This window comes from Rhinatrema bivittatum, chromosome 6 (assembly GCF_901001135.1).
Source record: "Rhinatrema bivittatum chromosome 6, aRhiBiv1.1, whole genome shotgun sequence".
Classification (NCBI taxonomy): domain Eukaryota; kingdom Metazoa; phylum Chordata; class Amphibia; order Gymnophiona; family Rhinatrematidae; genus Rhinatrema; species Rhinatrema bivittatum.
The window spans coordinates 79686442-79705853 of NC_042620.1; the positions used below are offsets into that span (position 1 = coordinate 79686442).

Genomic DNA, 19412 nt, shown 5'->3' on the forward strand with positions numbered 1-19412 from the left:
CTCACTCATCTGGCGAGTTTTTTTTTTTTATTTTTTTCCACCCCCCATATTATGTCTGCACTCCGAAGGAAATTTGGGGACGATTACCAGGTAGTGACCACGTCCTCCAGTGGCTCCGGCTTTAACCAGCCCGCCCCGAAGAAGAAGAGGCAGCGCTTCGTGGACAAGAACGGGCGCTGCAATGTCCAGCACGGCAACCTGGGCAGCGAGACGAGCCGCTACCTCTCCGATCTCTTCACCACCCTGGTGGACCTGAAATGGCGCTGGAACCTCTTCATCTTCATCCTGACCTACACGGTGGCCTGGCTCTTCATGGCCTCCATGTGGTGGGTCATCGCCTACATCCGCGGGGACCTGAACAAGGCCCACGACGAGAACTACACGCCCTGCGTGGCCAACGTCTACAACTTTCCCTCCGCCTTCCTCTTCTTCATCGAGACGGAGGCCACCATCGGCTACGGCTTCAGGTACATCACGGACAAGTGCCCCGAGGGCATCATCCTCTTCCTCTTCCAGTCCATCCTGGGCTCCATCGTGGACGCCTTCCTGATCGGCTGCATGTTCATCAAGATGTCCCAGCCCAAGAAGCGCGCCGAGACCCTGATGTTCAGCGAGCACGCCGTCATCTCCATGCGGGACGGCAAGCTGACGCTCATGTTCCGCGTGGGCAACCTGCGCAACAGCCACATGGTCTCCGCGCAGATCCGCTGCAAACTGCTCAAGGTAAGTCTCCCGCCGGCTAAGCCGCGACGTCTGCCGGGCAACGCGGAGCCTTTCCGGCCCGCGGCTGAGTCATTTACTGCACCCCCCCACCTTGCTAAGTCAACAGCTTGGTTTCATCTTCTGAAGTCTTTGGCCTCCTCTTCATGCACCCCACCCCCTCCTCCCTTCACTTTCACACGCTTGATCGTAAAGGTCTGGTTTTTGCTGCTGCTGCTGTTTTAAGCAAAGGTGGCGAAGTCAATCGAGGGGCCTTGCCCGTGTTGTTGTCTGCACCACGTCTTGTTGTTGTTTACGCTTGGTAACTCCCGCGTAATTTCTGTAACGCATTGGTTTGCTTGCACACCTTTCCCACCTTTTCTGAGTTCTTTGCAACTATGAGTCAGGGCTAGCCACATCAGTTCAGCCTGTAGTCAGAGCCCATCCGTCACCGACATCATAAATTGCACCCAATTGAAATCTGAGCGTTTGAGAGCTTCAGTGTCTTGTCCCACGCCTTGCAAGGTAATGTCCTCAAGAGAAGGGGACGTCAGTTTAAGGAAAGAAAGAGTCCACCAAGCGATTTCTTCTTGGAACAAGTCATTCCAAGAACTTGAATTTCCAGTAATGAAGTTTCAAATAACCAATTAAAGAGTGAAGTGTGATACTTTCATATCAGCTGCAGTGTGAACTGCGAACATCAATTACATATAAGAAGACTTCTATGCTCTTCCTTCAGCCCTTAGAGGGCACCAGTCCAATAAACTATAAAAGTCACTAACCTTATCAGCCTCTTCCTAATTAGAGCATGTAAGCTTTTAGCAGGATGAATTTCAGCACTTATTTAACTCTTAATAGATTACCTGAATCCTTTGTCTCAAGGTGTTTAATTCGAGATATTCCCTAAGCATGTTGCAAATTTACAGGCTAAGCGACAGAAAACACTTTATAAAACCCAAATGATCCTCCACAGCTGAGCAGGGATACAACACTTTAGAAAGTGAAGTCAGAAGTACTGCGATAGTGAAAGTTGCCCACCTTTCCACTTGTCCTACTTTGGGAAAGTCAGGTGGTGATTTTGGAGATGGAATTGCTTTCTTATTCCCAGATAGCACTGTGTCTGGATTAGGGAACCTGGTTCAGTGGTATGTCCTTATGGCATGCCATCTCCGCTTTTACAGCCTCCTAGGGCTGATTCCCACTGCATTGGCACAATTTTATCAACAGGGTGTGTCTGTGTAATGGGTTAACAATACCTGTCTTCCCTATACTTATTTCAAATAATGACAAATAATGAATCTTCATTTGAAAGTAATATTTTAGATTTAGTGTTCTCACTGTGAACTACAGTTCCTGATTTCTACCAGTTTCCATTCTTTCTAGATTCCTACCTGCCATTGACACAACAGCACCCCCAATCCTCCCATTCATTGGGTTGACTGTCTTAACACCGTTATGTGGCTAATTGCATGTTTTAAGAACATTGACATGGGACTAGCTGTAACTGTTTGGTAATACAAGTAATTTGGAAGTGCTGCCACTGACATCATCTAGCATATTTCTTTTTACAAGACCTCCAGCTTCATTTGGCAAAATAAATATAAGGCTTTATTCAATATATATATATTTTTTTCATAGGAACATAATGTGGAAAGGTCCTTGTGGAATAAGGCTTAAATAATTTGATTTATGTTGCAAAAGAATGTGTATATGGCAACATCTGCAGTCTGTGTTACCAGTTCTTGCTAAGGCCTGTAACTTTTCACAAAATCTCAATTTGTACACTGTAAATATAACAAGGTGCCAAACACAAACAGTGTATTGTCCAGTAAGTAACACTGTGCTTTTGCTTGTTATTTTGTCATTTAACTGTAGAGTGTGTGGTATACATTTTGTCTGATATGACCTGTGATGTGAAATGTTGATAAGTGAATGTCTGCTAGACGAGCCTGCTGTACTAGTGATTTCATTTTTTTTTCTGCATGTTTGTCTAGTCCCGGCAGACACCTGAGGGTGAGTTCCTTCCCCTTGATCAACTTGAACTGGATGTAGGTTTTAGCACAGGGGCAGATCAACTATTTCTTGTTTCCCCTCTTACAATCTGCCATGTGATTGATGCCAAAAGCCCCTTCTACGACCTTTCTCAGCGATCCATGCAAACAGAACAGTTTGAAATTGTCGTCATCCTAGAGGGCATTGTGGAGACAACGGGTGAGTACAAACAAATCCCACTTGCACAGACTTATTTGCATTGTTGTTTCTGATGGCAGGTTTTTTTAAAATTTTTGTTTTGAGAGGTTTGGGCTAAAGGAGAAGTGTGTTAGTGGAGAACCTTATGATTATCTTTATCTAAAGGATACACTAAAGTTTGTTCAAAGAATGTTTATGTCAAGTGATTGGCTGTTTCTCTTGCTGCACCCTTGAAAAAGCCGATAGCTTAATCAGTTGTAGCAGATAGAGCCCTTCTTCTAGGCAAGTCGTACATTCCTGCAATGAGCCATGTTGGGAACTAAAATTATCAAGCATATTTTGGCCTGTTCCCAGTATTGTTTTTACTGAATAAGATAGGGTGTTTTATGATTGTTGAAAGACCTTGAAGCTGCAGCAGAATAAAGTGCCTGAACTTTTGCTTGGCATTCTGGTTAAAAGACCAAAGACGTTTTGACTGTTGCAGTACTTACTGTGTAGGAGAAGCCTGAATGGGCGGGGGAAACATTAATTATGCATGCACTGCCGATGTAATCCAACTTGAACAACTGGTGTAATGTGCGGAATATACATTTTAAAGAAATGAAATGAAAACATTTAGAAGGTATTCAGTGCAATACTTTTGCTAGTGAAACAACTACATTTTCCAAGAAGATTTAATCTTTAAACATATTAAACAAGCAAGAAAACAGGGCTTAAAGAAATGTTTAATAGTGACACAAATTAACTCTTTAAAGCAAGATACAGCTTTTCTGAGTATGTGTGCCATGCATCTCCGTGTTTCCTAAATATAAATTCTTTGGATTTTTTTTCCTGCAGTATGCTAGTGGTCCTCAGTTGTGGGGAAGTGAAGGGAAAGCTTTAGATTTCATAGGGTCTACATAATTACAATAGCAAATGGGTAGACTAGATGACTTTTATGGTCTTTACTTACCATGACAGTCTATGTTTCATATATTGATGATCAGATTGGTCTAATGCTACTATGGTATATGAAGTAATGAAGAAAATAAGGTTAAGTTAATCTAAAATGAACTGTAAAATCTGAGTCAATAACAGAATCCTGTGTATTTCTTTAATTGCACACAATTGTGCCAGGATATATCTGTCTGTCTGTCTACCTACCTATTATGACAACAAATGACCTGTGAAGGTGGAAATAAGAAATGGTCAAATTAGTTTGGAAGTAAAATTTTGGGGTTGCTGCTAACAGAATGTGCTAAATATGTAAAAGATACTGTATAACAGATGAAAAGTTCTAAAATAAAATTTTAGAATAAAATGGTATATAATTTGTTTTTTTTGGGAAGAAAATGCAATGCTTGCTTCTTAAACTGATGGGAATCTTGACAAAATAATTTTGCTTCATGTTATGTTACTGTGCTTGTCTCAGTTTGTGCTATTCCCTGCATTATATGGCATACCCTCTATGTATTTGATAATATTTTATTTCCTTTTTTTATTTAAAAATACTTTACATTGATCTCCCTTTAAATTGCATATCAATACATTGATGATTTGCACCATTATGGTCTGCGTTAGGACAGGGCTAATAGTAGTTTGTCATATTCTGCTTGTATCCTAGTTAGATTACATTTAGCTATTCATTATTCAGGCTGTAAATATATGTGATTTGCTGTTTAAAATTAGGATGGGCTAACATGCTCTTTTTTTGTTTATGTTCTGGTTCAGATCAGGTCAACTGGGCTTGGATTTCTTATTTGGAATTCTATGCCATCTCTAACTTGGCTCAGATGCAACTCACATATTTTTAGCAATACTTTGATTTTTCTTGATTTGCCAGTTTTGGGGGCTGAAGGGAGTAGAACATCTCTCATGATATCTTGCTAGTTACTTCTTACTTGTTATGATTAGGACTGAGGTGAGAAAAGAGAGGATAGAGGTTATTTATTTATTTTTTTGCTGTTACTGTATTCAAAAGAGGCCAGTACATATTGGTTATGTGGACACATAGATTGTGATATATGTTGGAAACAGATATTCGCTGGCAACTGGCCAGTCAGAGTGACTAATTCAGCTGTTTCTGGTGAATGTCTCTAAGATGCACAGCTAATATGTGATAGTGCAAACAATATGAATCAGCCTTGTACAGTTGTGGCTGTGATTTTAGAGCAATGAGATCACAGAGAAGGTGACAAACAATTTGTTTTTACCCCTCCCATTTTATTACTTTTATCTCTTCTCTCAATATAGTCTGTCCATTTGAGTTCCTGCTTGTCCAGCCTACTCAAGTGTTAAAAGTCTGTTCTAGAAGGAGATTTTGGATGACCAGGAAGATTACTATAGCCTTTTTCTAGGCTGCACTTTAATAGTCATAGAAATAACATTAGGAAAACTTTAATAAGTCAAAGACATGAGTACTTCTGGATCTATTACTAGTAGAAGGAAAACAAGGTTACCATATATGTGAGCATATTTTGGACTGATAGTCATTGCCAAGTGGAATAATTTGCCTTCTTTGAGTCTTAGACAGAACTGTCCTCTGTATATGATGAATAGTTTCTTTTGGATGCAAATATGTTGAAGTAGATTGTACATAGAGCAGGTCTCTTGATTTCTTGAGTAGTACTTACATGATTTTGACTTTGCAATGTCTGAATTTTTTACATCACATTGATATTTTTGTATATTGAAAATCACTTAGCAGGTTTATTTGAACTACAGGTTTTCACACAGGCTATTGCTAGGTGACTTAGGCTCCATATTCAAAGGACTTGTTGAATTCTGTGGTCATAGTATACGTTTTTTGAATATTCAATAAGGAGTTCCTGTTATATGTAATCAAATAAGGCTTGATCCAAGCCTGATTTACTAAGGTCTATTTTTTCCCCATTCTGTGTCTCTGGGAAAAAAATCTTAGTATATCAAGTGCCTAATGTTGTTTATTTATATAGATTTATTAATTGTTATTGCTGTATTGATTTATCATTGTAAACCTTATTGCCTAATAAAATGGTGATCTTTTTTGTTAGTAGTCAGTTTATGAGTAGCTTGTGGCAAAGATTATGGGTGAATTGAAGGTAATAGTGCCTTTTAATTAAGCTTTCATAAATAAGGGTAATCCCTCTACAGTTTTCATACATCTCAATTAGATGTCAGCCCTTTAAGTAAGTATACTCCACATCATGTTTAAGAGCATAGCATTTCTATATAGTACAGTTCACTAAACACAGCTGCATTTTTGATGGTAATCTATGAGAACCCAAGCACATCTCTATTACTTAATAGGGATTCATTTCAGCTGCCTGTGGGTTGCTCCAAATTCCTACCAAAATCTGAAACTTTCAGCCAGTCTGTACTCTATATTAGAAATAATGATAATAAATTGATAGTTCCAAGAAATATATATATACTCCCCCCTCTCCTTCCAGAGTTAGGTTAAGGAATCTAGGTCATCCACTGAAAATTTAAAGAAGAGTGTACGCCGATACTCCACCTCCTTAGCACTTTCTTCCAGCATACATGTATTCTACAGCTGAGAGTGCCCCCTTGTGGTCAGAGCTGGAGCAGTTCAGACAGTACCACAAGTTTGAAGGCTAAGCATGCTGTATAAGGATTGAAAATACAAAGAAGAAATATCTATACCTACCTATATATATAGACTGATAGATGAAACCATAGACAATAAAACTGAGTAGAAATTTTAAGGTGCAGAGCATATTAGAAATACTACATTGCCCCCCTAGAGCATTCTGCTATGGGCTCTACAAGGGCGCTGCCCAGCCAGCAATCTCTGAGTATTCTTTGCCTTCACAGAATGATCAGCTAGCCCTATAAGGAAAGGAGATCCCTTTTCTTTGTCTGAAAAGGGGACCCTTTTTCTCTTCTCGGCGACTCTCTCTTTCTTAAGAATTCTTTTATTCCAGTTACTTTTGGTGGGAGGGGATGACGGTGTCTTCCTTTCATCAAACCTTTCTCTGAAATGTATTTCATTATTGCCTGCTGTATGATCAACTATATTGGGCAAGCTTTTTTTGAAATATTATAATTTAATCTGCTTTAAGAAAGTTTCTTCCTTGTTTATTTGGGTTTCATTTTCTTGGAAGCAGAGGTTGTATTTTATCAGATTTATGGCTAAATGCATGACTTGCATATTTTTGTAAATGCAAATGAGGGTCAAATAATTGTGCAATTGAGGTACAACACACTTGGAGAAAAGGGTGTGTTGGAGGCATTCTAGCCCAGTTAACTTACAGTTGTTCGCTAGTTTTTTCCAAACTCAAACATCTGGTTTAACATGAGGGAGCACTGGATGGCCGGCACCATCTTTAAAAATGGCGCAGGCTATTTAAGTCCTAGGGTTCGACATCAAGCCGATCCGTGGGTTTCCGGACCAATGGTCACTTCCCCTACCAGTGGCTGTGGGACAACGACAGGAGTATGAGCTCTAAGTTTGGAAGGCAGAGATTTTCCCCGATCAACACCGTGATCCCCCGGCCCAACCTTATGGCCATTGGATGACAGAGACTGTAAACAAACATACGGGAGATGGGGAGGGGGGGGGGGGGAAGGGGGGGGAGGGTTGAACTCTTGTACAAGAAATTGGTTTATATGATTGTTGAATGTTATTGAAAAATCTTTAATAAAAATAAATAAATAAAAAAAAAAAATGGCGCAGGCCATCCAGTGCTCCTACCATGTGACAGGGGCCAGCCAATGGCACGGATACCCTGTCACATGGTAAGGGCAAAGGGCCATCGGTGCCATTTTCATTAGTGGCAACTGACGGCCTGAGAGCGGGAGATCGCTCCCGGGTCCCCCACTGGACCACCAGGTACCTGTAAAAAGTTTTTGGGGGGGTCGGGAGGGTGGGGGAAGCTAAGGGATTAGTTTTAAAGGGTCGGGGTGGGTTTAGGGGTTATTTTTGTGTGCCATTTTTCCCGCCCTCCCCCAAAACGATAAGAGAACCCCCACGAACAATATAGTGGGGTTTTCCTATCGTTTTGGGGGAGCCCCCGATTTCTGATGATTTTGAAAATATCGTCCGATATTTTCAATCGTCCGAAGCCTGATTCACATCCCTAATTCTCTTGTCCTTCACTGTGCCAGTGTTCAGTAGCCAAACCACGTGCAGTTATGCACAAGATGTACAAGATTAGCATACAGGATTTGCTAGCCCTATGAGATTTGACTAGCACAGGGGTCAGCACACAAGGAGGAGAAGCAGAATGTGCTCCCCATCTGCTCCTGATGGTGTGTATGTGTTTGTGTGTGAATGAATGAATGAGTGAGAGACTGGCTGGATGTGGGTGTATGAATGGGAAGCTGCCTGTGTGTGTGTGATTGTGTGTGAATGGGAACCTGTCTGGGGTGGGGGTGTGAATGAGAACCTGTCTTGGGTGTGTATGTGTGAGAATGGGAACCTGCCTCTGTGTGTGTGTGTGTGTGTGTGTGTGTGTGAATAGGAACCTGTCTGAGGTGGGGGTGTGAATGGGAATCTGTCTGAAGTGTGTGAATGTAAGCCTGCCTCTGTGTGTGTGAAGAAAGCTTGTGCTTCCCCACTAATCCATGAAATGCTCAGGTGTCTGAAAATGTAGTTTTCAGGTATGGAGAGTAGTGAATTTTCCATCCTTGATTTCATTATGGGGTTTGTGTTTGCCATTTTGAAATATTTTATTGCTATTTGAAAAAATTTAAAATTTTGTATGAGTTCTTAATTATTGGATGTTATTCTATTCCTTAGCTTGTTGGAAATATTTTTTTTATTAGTATGGTTTTACTAGTAGGATTGATGTATATTCCTTGGCTTTATTGTTTGATGATTTATGAAGACTGGTGGTTTGTTTCTCCATTGCTACATTACATACAGAGTCTGACGAGTTGCAGTTTCTAATTCAGTTTCTGTATATATGTTTCTATTTATACTTTATGGTCTCTTTATTCTTAATTTGGTGATGGTGATTCTGTGTTCTGCATGTTTAACTGGGGTGGGGTATTCTGCTAGCTTGTCGTTTCTATACAGGGATTTGGAGCAGCCTGGCTTATTCTGTTTTTTTCCACGGGACATGTATTGGTGTTTTAAGGCCTGGTGTAATATTTGCAGGGTTGCCTTTTCAGAGATAGGATTGTTCCTGTTTGAGTGCTGGCAGTTAGTACTGTTTCCAGTATGGGAAGTTTATTATATCATTATCGTCATTTAGTTTACTCAAGACTTTTTGAGAAACAAACCAACACCCAACACATGTTATAATAGGCCTACTACCATATGGGTTTACTAGGTGGCACCATAGCAGTGCATGCATTTCTATACAACAAAATGGTGCCAGCTACAAGGCCAGCTGGCACTATTTTTACATATTGGTTAGTGCATGATTCCTGCCCAGTTTTGACATTGAAGTTTGGGGGGGGGGGGTGCAATTTTAAAAGTTTAGGTTTCTACAGTGCTTTGGTTACCAAGAAAAATAACATTCTGTGTTTAAAAAAAAAAAAAAGGAACGAGTTGGGGATCAGCACAGTAATTGTTCACATAGGGCAGCAAGCAAGCAAGCAAGCTCCAGCCCTGCTCGTGGCCGCTGGGGGATCTTACCCCCACCCAGCGGCTGAGGTGGAGGAGGGTGAGTGACTGAAAGTGATGGGAAGGGAGGAGGTGAGTGACTGAGAGGGAAGGGGGCCCAGTGATTGAGAGAGAAGGGAGGAGTGAGGGACTGAAGGAAGGAAAGGTGAGGGGAGTGAGTGGAAGGGAAGAGAAGAGGGGTAAGTGAGTGAGACTGAAGGGGAAGGGGGAGTGAGACGAGGGGGTAGAAGGGTTGTATATGTGTGTGTGTGTATGACAAAGATAGGAGAAAGTCTGTGTATTTTCTCTTCCTCTGCTCCCCCACTGTCTCTCCACTAATCCACGACAATCTCAGGGGTGACTGAAAATCAAAAGATCACAGATACGAAGAGAGGGAAATTTGTTATTCGTATTGGTTTTAATGCATTGAAATGTATTGTTGTGGAAACGTTTAACATTTTTTATTTTATCCTTGTTCTTATTTATTAGATGCTCTGTCATCTGTTTTGAAATACTTTTACTGGTATGGTTTACTATTATGAGTGATTTATATTTCTTGATTTTTTATGAGGAATGATGATGTTTCTGTTTTTGCATTATTGCATTGCGTATGAGTCTGGGAAAGGAGAAGGGCTCGGGAGCAAGACTGCCGGGGACTGGGAGAGTAGAAATGCTATTGCTTCTGTTTATCTGAGAAGGGAAATGGGAAGAATTTGATTTTCTCGGTATCATTTTTGGGAAATGTGTATCTGAATACTACCCCTTTTATTTTTTTACCGTACAGGAAAAATGTGGACATTTCGGAAGAGTTTAGAAATTTTCCCTCACAGTCCTTGGCTCTCGGTCTCATTCTTTATCCAAGGCTGTTTTTGTTTGCTTGCAGTACCACAGAGGGAAGGGCAAAGGAAACTCTATTGGCAGCTTTGTCTGCAGGCAGGGAAGCTTTGGCCTCATAGGCAGCTCACAGTTGTTTGTCAGTTCATTTATTTTCTGGGGTTTCTGTTAGTTTGACTTTCTGTGACCACAAGCATTTTTACAAGGAGGATGGTGTGGGGGCGCTGGGGAGGCAACATCAATGCATTGGGCCCCGGAGACCCTCGTTACGCCTCTGCCGATGGCCTTCAAAACTGAAATTGGTGGGACATTTTTTTGAAAGAAATCTCTCTAAGATGAGATCTTCCATTTTCTTCTACATTCGGGGCCAATTTATTCCTTTACGGCTGACAGGCAAATTGAAACCATGCCAAAAGTTGCAACCCAGGTGGATATTTCGGGAATAAAAACATTATATGTCATCAGCATACAGTCTATATCCCTGCGAGAAGTTTACATAGTGGGGCCATAAAATACATAAGCAAGGAAAGACGGGGGTAGGGGAATAGTCTGCTGAGGGCCCCTGCCTCTTTCCTTCACATCACCACTGCCTTTCCGTCTCCCTCTTCCCAGTTCTTTTTCTCTGCTTTCTAACACCCATCCTGGTGCTCTCTCTCCTCCCCCCAATATGATATCCTCTCAAATACATACCCACCCCTGGTGTCAAATCCCTCTCTTTCACCCATCCCTGGTGCCGATTCCCCCTTTATCTCTTACTCACTCACGGATGCACACAGACACAAATGCACATAAATACTACATACACTGAACTGATTCTCAGTCATCCTCCCACCAGCTGATCCCCCTCTAACATTCCCCACAGGTCGATCCCTTCTACCTCTCTCTTTTCCCACTTCCAATCCCCCCAGCTGATCCCCTGTTTTACACTTCTCCAACCACAGCTGATGCCCTCTCTCACCCTTTCCAATGCTTCCTGTTGTCATATACCTACAGCCCGTGGAACTCACAGGGTATCTGCCCCTCCTCCTCTTCCTCCAGAGCACACTGGGCACAGCCCTACACTGCCCTCAAAACACAAGGTTGTTAACTTTACAGCCGTCACCGCCTCCATTGCTTCCACTGCCTTTAATATAAATTAAATTGATGTTAAAGAAAAGAATAAGCATTATAACAATTATCTACCTGTTTATATCCTCATCTCCCTCATTGAGTTATATTACCCTTTTGTTTGATAGTTCATAGACTATTTATATTACTTTTATATGGAAAGCCTGTTACAATGTTTTTGTTACTGTCTGCAAAGCCTGTTCTCTGTAAAGCCTGTTGCTAAATTATTGTTCCCTGTAAACCGAGGTGATGTATCTTCTTACGTGCCGCGGTATATAAAAACCGCTAAATAAATAAATAAATAAATAATACCAAGCCCTGTCTGCCACCGCGGCACTAAGTCCCCTGCCACTACCAGCCACTGCTGATACATGCCGTGGCTTGTCTCTGCTGATGCTGACATCGCATCAGCTGGTGCGGCCTCACTTCTGTAAAGGTGCAGCCCATCGTGGCATCACTCACTCTCTTCAGCATCACTCTCATTGTCTGATATTATAATACTTGGTTTTTATCTGTCCAGAAATTGAAGGAGGATGCAGTAGCAGCAGTGGCCACAAAGTGTCAGTATTTTCTGTAAGAGGCTGCAGGACTAGAAAGCACCATAATATGTCAGTGTTTCCTGAACAGATACCAACTGAGCATTATTATATTAAAAAGTGTCTTTCCAATTTGTGCTTAAAGTAAAACATTCACTGCTCCCCCATACGTCTGAGGGAGCAGTGAAGCAAACATTCTTAGGAAAACAATTGTATTTTTTTTTTTCTTTCAAGGTGTGTTTCTAAACTCAGTTTTGGAGATGCAATAGAGAACATTTTGTTCACTATATCTTGGATTTGGGGCTGAACATCTGAAGGAAAAGTCCATAAACAGTTATTAGCCAGTTAGACTTGGGAAAGCCAGCACTTTCCTGGGAGTGAGACACAAGAAATAGATCAACTATTTGGGATCTGCTGGGTACTTGTGACCTGGATTGGCCGCTGTCGGAGACAGGATGCTGGGCTTGATGATCCCTGATCTGATCCAGCATGGCACGTCTTATATCCTTAAGCTAACAAGATGCAGAACACAGCTGCATTGCCATGGTTGTGTTAAAACCTTCACATCTATGGTAGTAACCCTGCTGTATTCTGCAGCTTGTGCTTCCCTTGCCCAGAGTGAAAGGGCTGGTTAACACAGGAAAAACCATCCCTACTTCCAGCTGCAAAAGATTGGCCCCTTGCAAGGGAGGGACTACCCTTCAGGATAGACTATGCCCCTTACCACTGGAGACGAATGCACAACTCCCCTGTGGAGAAAACCCTACTGCACCCTCTGAGACTTCCAAGAGGTTTCTATGCCCACAACCTCCCCACTCCCCAAACCTTAGGTATTGATGCACAAGCCCCCAAATCTTTTGATATAGGAGGAAGACAGGTAAGTGATCTAAATGAATGACATTTTGGAGGTTTAACAGCACCACATGGCAGAAGCCTTAAACTCAAGCACCCTACACTGCAGCTTTTTATATTTTGTTTTTAGTGTACGTAATTTAATACTCATTTGTGAATTCAGCCTGCTTGGTGGCATCATTAGTTTCCTCAGCTGGTCATTTGCTGTTCCTTAGTGATCTTGCATCCAAGTACTGGTCAGGACTAAACTGTTCGGTGAGATATTCACAGGGAGCACGATGAGATCGCTGACCCATTGTTTCCCTAAACCATAGTGCAAAGACTGAATCGTAAGGCTGGCTCATACTATTTTAATTTAAAGTACACTAATATGCTAATTAATGTCTACTTAGTCATTTCTTGAATGGGAAAGTTAATTATAATTGCAGTTTTACAAAGAGATTATTAATGACTATAATTACCTTCAAATGAAACATGAGGTTCAACTGTTCTAATCTTGTCCTAATCCTCATAACATTCTTGTATTACAGTAGGTAGGTAAAGAAGATGACAAATACCCCTACTCAGTACTCGGCAAGGTTTTCTTTTATTTTATATATGCTTGGTAGCTCTTAGTCAGTTTTGGGCTTTCACCCTGAAATATTATGTAACTGTGGTTGGATTTGAATGGAGTTAATCTGCATGCGTGTTCAGTAATGATAAGCATGTTTTCCTCTTAGAAAGCATGCCATCGCTTTATTTTAATATTGTTTATTTATATACCTTTGATGTGCAGCATATCATTACTAGTTCAACAGACCCGTGACTAATAAGCTAGGACTTCTGAGCATAGATGCTGTATAAGGGGATCCCAAAACTACCCTTTAGTACTAGTAGCATCAATGTCTCCACAGACACCGTATGAGGTATGTAGATATGAATCAGTTATTTACTCTTTCGGATAGTAGAAAGACTAGGGGGCACGCCATGAAGTTAGCATGGGGCACATTTAAAACTAATTGGAGAAAGTTCTTTTTCACTCATCGCACAATTAAACTCTGGAATTTGTTGCCAGAGGATGTGGTTAGTGCAGTTAGTGTAGCTGTGTTTAAAAAAGGATTGGATAAGTTCTTGGAGAAGTCCATTTCCTGCTATTAATTAAGTTGACTTGGAAAATAGCCACTGCTATTACTAGCAACGGTAACATGGAATAGACTTAGTTTTTGGGTACTTGCCAGGTTCTTATCGCCTGGATTGGCCACTGTTGGAAACAGGATGCTGGGCTTGATGGACCCTTGGTCTGACCCAGTATGGCATGTTTTTATGTGATGTTGGAGTGGAGAAGGAGTGGTAGAAGAGGTTTGAAACTTCCCAGTGGGAGATGTCATGAATTCAATTAAATTCCTGTGTTCTCAGAGTCCAGGGTTCTTCAGAGGATGGGGGGGGGGGGGGAGGAGGAGAATACCTGTCCCAAGAGAGGAGTACTGGGTAGTACCTTCTTTTTTGGGGAAGGTAGCTGGGGGCCCTGAGCACAATGCCCGGGTCTTCACATTTAGGGACTTTTATCTTGGGCTTCAAGAGAGGTTCCTGAGATTTTTCTGAAGATAAGAGGAAGAGGGCTTTAAGAAGAGGAGTCCATACTCCTTATTCTGTTATATAGACAGACCGACTTGGAGAAAACGATTGTCCTTTGTGGAAATCAGAGGGAAAACTGTCTAACAGGGGAAGGCCCCAAGAGATGCTGCTGAGGAAAGAGGCAGAGTCTGTTTCTGCCTGTTTGGATTTGAGAGCTGCACCCAGGGGAGCAGTTTCCAGGGGACGTGTCCAGGGAGGTTTTGTCTATACTCAGAGTGCCTGCCTGCCAAGGTGTGCAGCATTGCTCTTGATTGAGACTCATGTTTGTTCTAATGGACTTTACATTTCTGTACTGACTGCACTCTCCCTCCATTGCCTCGAGTACAAACTGACATGGTCATTCATCAAAATGCATTATGGTGTTAACGCACGTGATAATAACTCGAGGTGAGGATTTGGTGGTGATTTAGGATTTGGGGGCCAGTTTTGCATACAGAGTGAGATGCACGAACAGTACAGTGCACCTCGGTGAAGATTTGACATCATTTGGAGTGAGGAAAGTCTCACAAAGATGAGATTTCTACAGTGTTCTCTTGCCCTAGCTTGATGGACTCTATAACAAGGTACTATCAAGCTAGGGCGAGAGAACACTGTAGAAATCTCATCTTTGTGAGACTTTCCTCACTCCAAATGATGTCAAATCTTCACCGAGGTGTACTGTGCTGTTCGTAATTCTCACTCCGCATGTCAAACTGGCCCCAAAACCCTAAACGACCACCAAATCCTCACCTCCAGTTATTAGCTGGCCCTCCTATAGTGATTTCAATAGTGGAATATTATGAAGCCCTTTAAAAAGTCTCTCTCTCTCTCTCAAGCAGTAATTCTAAAATTATCATTAAACACGCCCCTTTTGCACTTATCTGGTTAACCCCTAGATTCAACATTCTGCTGTATCTATCTATTGCAGAATGATGTGTTACGAAAAAAGGGGCAGAGGGCAATAGGTGTCAGTCAGCAGCATCATGGCGGTGCAGTTTCGCCCGCCGCACTGCACACTATCACCCCCATAGCACCACGGGAAAAGGTGTAGTTATTTCCCGCGGTGCTGATGGCGATAATGTGAAAAACATTACTGCCTGCAGCGCTGCCAGGAGATAACTTTTCCCAAATCCCGCCCACATGCCTCCCCTTCCCCTAATTTTAATAATACTGCCGCAATACTGGCACATCGCACAAAAACAAATGACCCTGTAAGTTAGCCAAATAAGATAGACCTGCTATAGAGCAGCTCTGGCTAACTTTAAAGTTACCTGGGTATATTCAATGACACAGCCGTGCTTCCTAATATTCTGGCTAATTTAATCAGATACATTTATCCAGCTAACACAGCTAGTCTGCTAGCCTTTCAATATTGATCCCTTGGTGTAAATATGTTAATAGAAAACCTAGTTCTTAAATAATTCAACCTTTTTGAATTTATTTGTGATACAGTGATGGCCTCTTGTCTGCATAACTTGATCTTACCTAAACTGCATTTTCCTCCTTTGCTCTAAGGTCATGAATGAATTTTCAAAGGCGTTACGCACATAAAATCAGCATATATGTGTGTAAGTAGCTTGCACTCATATATATACTATTTTATATGCATGTATTTTCAAATTTTGCATGCACATTTACCTGAGCAAAAAAGGGGCAGTCTAGGGGTGTTCTGTGACGAGGCCAAGAGAAATGCGCATAAATTACTATTTCATAAGAGATTTAAGCAAATACATTAAGCAACTTATTCAGGCAATTTTACACCTTCTAATTATTTTGTGTAATTCATATCAGATTGGGCCGTGAGGAGTTGTTTGAAAATAATCCTCAAAATCTACAGCACAAAGTTCATATAGTTTCACACCAAACATAACAGAATGATTCCTGAGAAACATCCGTTGTAACATAAGAGAGATGTCCAGCGGATCTGTCTTGTTAAGAAGGTTAGAAAAGACTTTGGGGTACATATTCAAAAGCCATTTAGATGGAAAGCAGGAGAGTTATCCGTATAAATGGCTTAGTTGCATTTTTAAAATGTTTATGCAGCTAAATTCTAGACAGATAACAAATTATCCTGGGGCGGGAGGTAGGTGTTCCGGCAAGGAGCTGAGTTAGCCGGTCAAGTTAACTGGCTAACTCTAGACGTGCCATAGGGCAGGTCTAAAGTTAGCTGGATATCACATAGCCAGATACAATTATCCGGCTAACTTAACTAGCCGCTTAGCGGCTGAATATATACCCCCTTTGGGGCAGATTTTCAAAGGGGTACGCACGTAAGATACGCACGTAACCTCCAAAAAGCTGCCCTTTCCACCCCCTGCACGCACCGAGCCTATGTTGCATAGGGTCGGCGGCGCGCGCAAGCCCCGGGATGCGCGTAAGTCCCGGGGCTTTCCTGGGGGGGAGGGGGTGTCATGGCCGGCACGTCATCGGGGGGCGTTCTGGGGGCAGGGCCGCGGGCGTGGTTCCGGCCCTGGGGCATTTCGGGGTTGTGGCTGAGGCCTCCGAAACTGCTCCCGGGCCGGGGAATCATGCGCCGGCAGCCAGCCAGCGCGCGCGAGTTACGAGGTGTAACTTTTAGAATAAAGGTGGTGGTGGTGGGGGGGGGGGGGGGGTTTAGATAAGGGAAGGGAAGGTGGGGGGAGGCGGAAGGAAAGTTCCCTCCGAGGCCGCTCCGATTTCGGAGCGGCCTTGGAGGGAACGGAGGTAGGCTGCGCGGCTCGGCGCGCGCAGGCTGCCGATTTTGCACAGCCTTGCCCGCGCCGACTCCGGATTAAAAAAGATATGCGTGGCTACGCGTGTATCTATTAAAATCCAGCGTACTCCTGTTTGCGCCGGGTGCGCGAACAAAAGTATGCGCGCGCGTACTTTTTAAAAATCTGCCCCTTTATGTTTAATATTAGACATCTGTATAATGGCGTGAAATACAGGGTCAGGTTCAGTCCGCCATCTACTCAATTATGTGAATTTTCAACCCATAGAGGCTGGTGCCAGGATCATAAAAATCATTTTATGTGCCCTTAGAAGGGGTTACATTTGGGAAAAATTTGACCAAAAATGTTTTGTCACCCCCTGAAAAGAGGTCTTCAGAGTGCACGGGAAGAGGTGTCCCCATAGCTGTTCCATTGGCACTTTCCATTCTGCTGACCGACATATCTCCATTCATCTTTTATTTGCTTCTGGATGTCCTGAGGCCTGAATATATTCATTCCTCTTTGAGACTGATAGAAATCTGGGATGGAGCACTTTGGTGCATTATTGTGCTACAAGAACAATTCTGACACTTTAAACATTTTTTATGTCTGTAGAAAAATAGAAAATCCAGCTGCTTTTACTATATCACATAACATCCCAAAAACAATTTTACAAAGATGGCCCTGTGTTTTAACACTGCCTACGATTTTCCATCCAAAACGTTCCTAACAGCAGCAGTGGTGCCACCAGGACGGCAGTCATGGCTCTCCTGCTGGTCAGATCAAGGGACCTTTCTGAATGAAAAGGAAGCATTTTGGAGGGGTAGGAGAAGTGTTAGAATTGGGGGGGGGGGGGGGGTCTTGCTTTCTTGGGTAGGTCAGAGCTTCTTGGGGAGGAAGGGTGATTTGATACTTTGATGTGTGATAGTTTTGGGGGTGGTGTGCGAAATGCCCTTGCTAACCAACCCTTTTACTTTGGAACCGTTTCAGAGGGAATTTCAAGTCACACAATATGCGGGCCAAAAATGAACACTTGGTCCGAGCCAAGTCTTAAATTTTAGGGGTAAGCAAGTACACGATAAATAGCATATGATAGGCAGTATACTATTTTATTTTCTGTACTCATGCTAAAACATTATTTGCATGCAGCATCCCTTCTTTGCCATGCAAGATTATGCTAATTTTAGCACATTCACTCTAACATCTCCTGACCCCCGCTTTAGCATGCTGGGTTTCCTTTAATGCACAGCATGCTATTTTTTTAGCATGTGCTAAATGGCCTCATCATATACTCTAAGCTTTATTGCATAGGTCACAAAGGTTTTTTTAAAACGTTATATAATAATTTCTACATATCCAAGTGGACTAACATGGCAACCATAGTATTTTACTAACAAATTATACAATTCCTTTTTTGAAGGAAAACAACATCTCACCTTTGAAAAAAATGTGCAGTTTGGCTAGTGTAGAATTAAGAAAAAAGGTAATGCAGTTGTTCTCCCCAGCTGTGGATTTTTGTCATTGGCATTTCAACTGCTTTGCACAAAATACTTTTAGTTTGAATATTTTTCATTTGAAGTGAGAATGTACTATGATGTTATCAAGCATTGCTAAACGTACATTTGCCACAGGTCACATGAAATAGATTAGCTAGTGAGCTGCTATACAGGTACTACTGAGTTGCTGATACAAAGTTGCTACTGACAAAATAATGAAATATGAAGGAGTCACTAATGAGTTTTTAAGGAGTTGCCATCAAGTTGATAATACAGTGGCAAAGAGTATTAGCAAGTTTCTCTTTCTTTCTATGGAGTAGGGCTGCATTTGTAATTTTAAGAATATTTAAATGAGGCATTGAGGTGACTGAATTGTGGACAAACATTTTTAGTCTCTTGCTCTTATTTCAAGTTGTTCAGTGTTCACAAAAAACTGTCAACTATAATACACCGCAGTATAATACAAAGACAAGTCCTTGGGATTGGCAAAATTTACCCCCACCAACTGGATTACCCCCAGAACTCCCAGGTCCCCCAATCCCTTAACCTGCTCTTTTTGAGCAACCAAATGGGGCAGGAGGTATCTCCAGTCTCTCGTGCTCGGCCATCGCTGTATTTCAAGAGGCCATTTTGAAATACAGTAACAGCAGAATATAAACAACTGGGGATCACTCCTGCCCCATTTGAACCCTTCAGATGCGGTAAGTTAAGCGGTCAGGAGCCCAAGAGGGTGGAATTTACTTTGTATACCCACTGGGGCCATTTAAATTTTTTTTTGTGCTTTTTCTGGTCATTCATTTAATGGGGGTGGGTTTGTAAAGAAAACAGATTGAAATGTGAACAAAATTCAGTTTGTTTTTCTTTCATTTTGTTTACCTAACAT

General features: G+C 42.0%; 1 protein-coding gene across 2 annotated transcripts in view; it reads left to right on the forward strand.

Moving 5' to 3' along the window:
- Positions 1-19412, forward strand: part of KCNJ3 (potassium voltage-gated channel subfamily J member 3) — a 510556-nt gene that overhangs the window by 834 nt on the left and 490310 nt on the right. Inside the window, exons 2-3 of one of the 2 annotated variants that reach the window (XM_029605514.1) lie at positions 69-723; positions 2694-2910. In XM_029605514.1, coding sequence (XP_029461374.1) covers positions 69-723; positions 2694-2910 — 872 coding nt within the window. Of the gene's footprint in view, positions 1-30; positions 724-2693; positions 2911-19412 lie in introns of those variants that run through there. The other variant, XM_029605515.1, reaches the window with a different exon arrangement.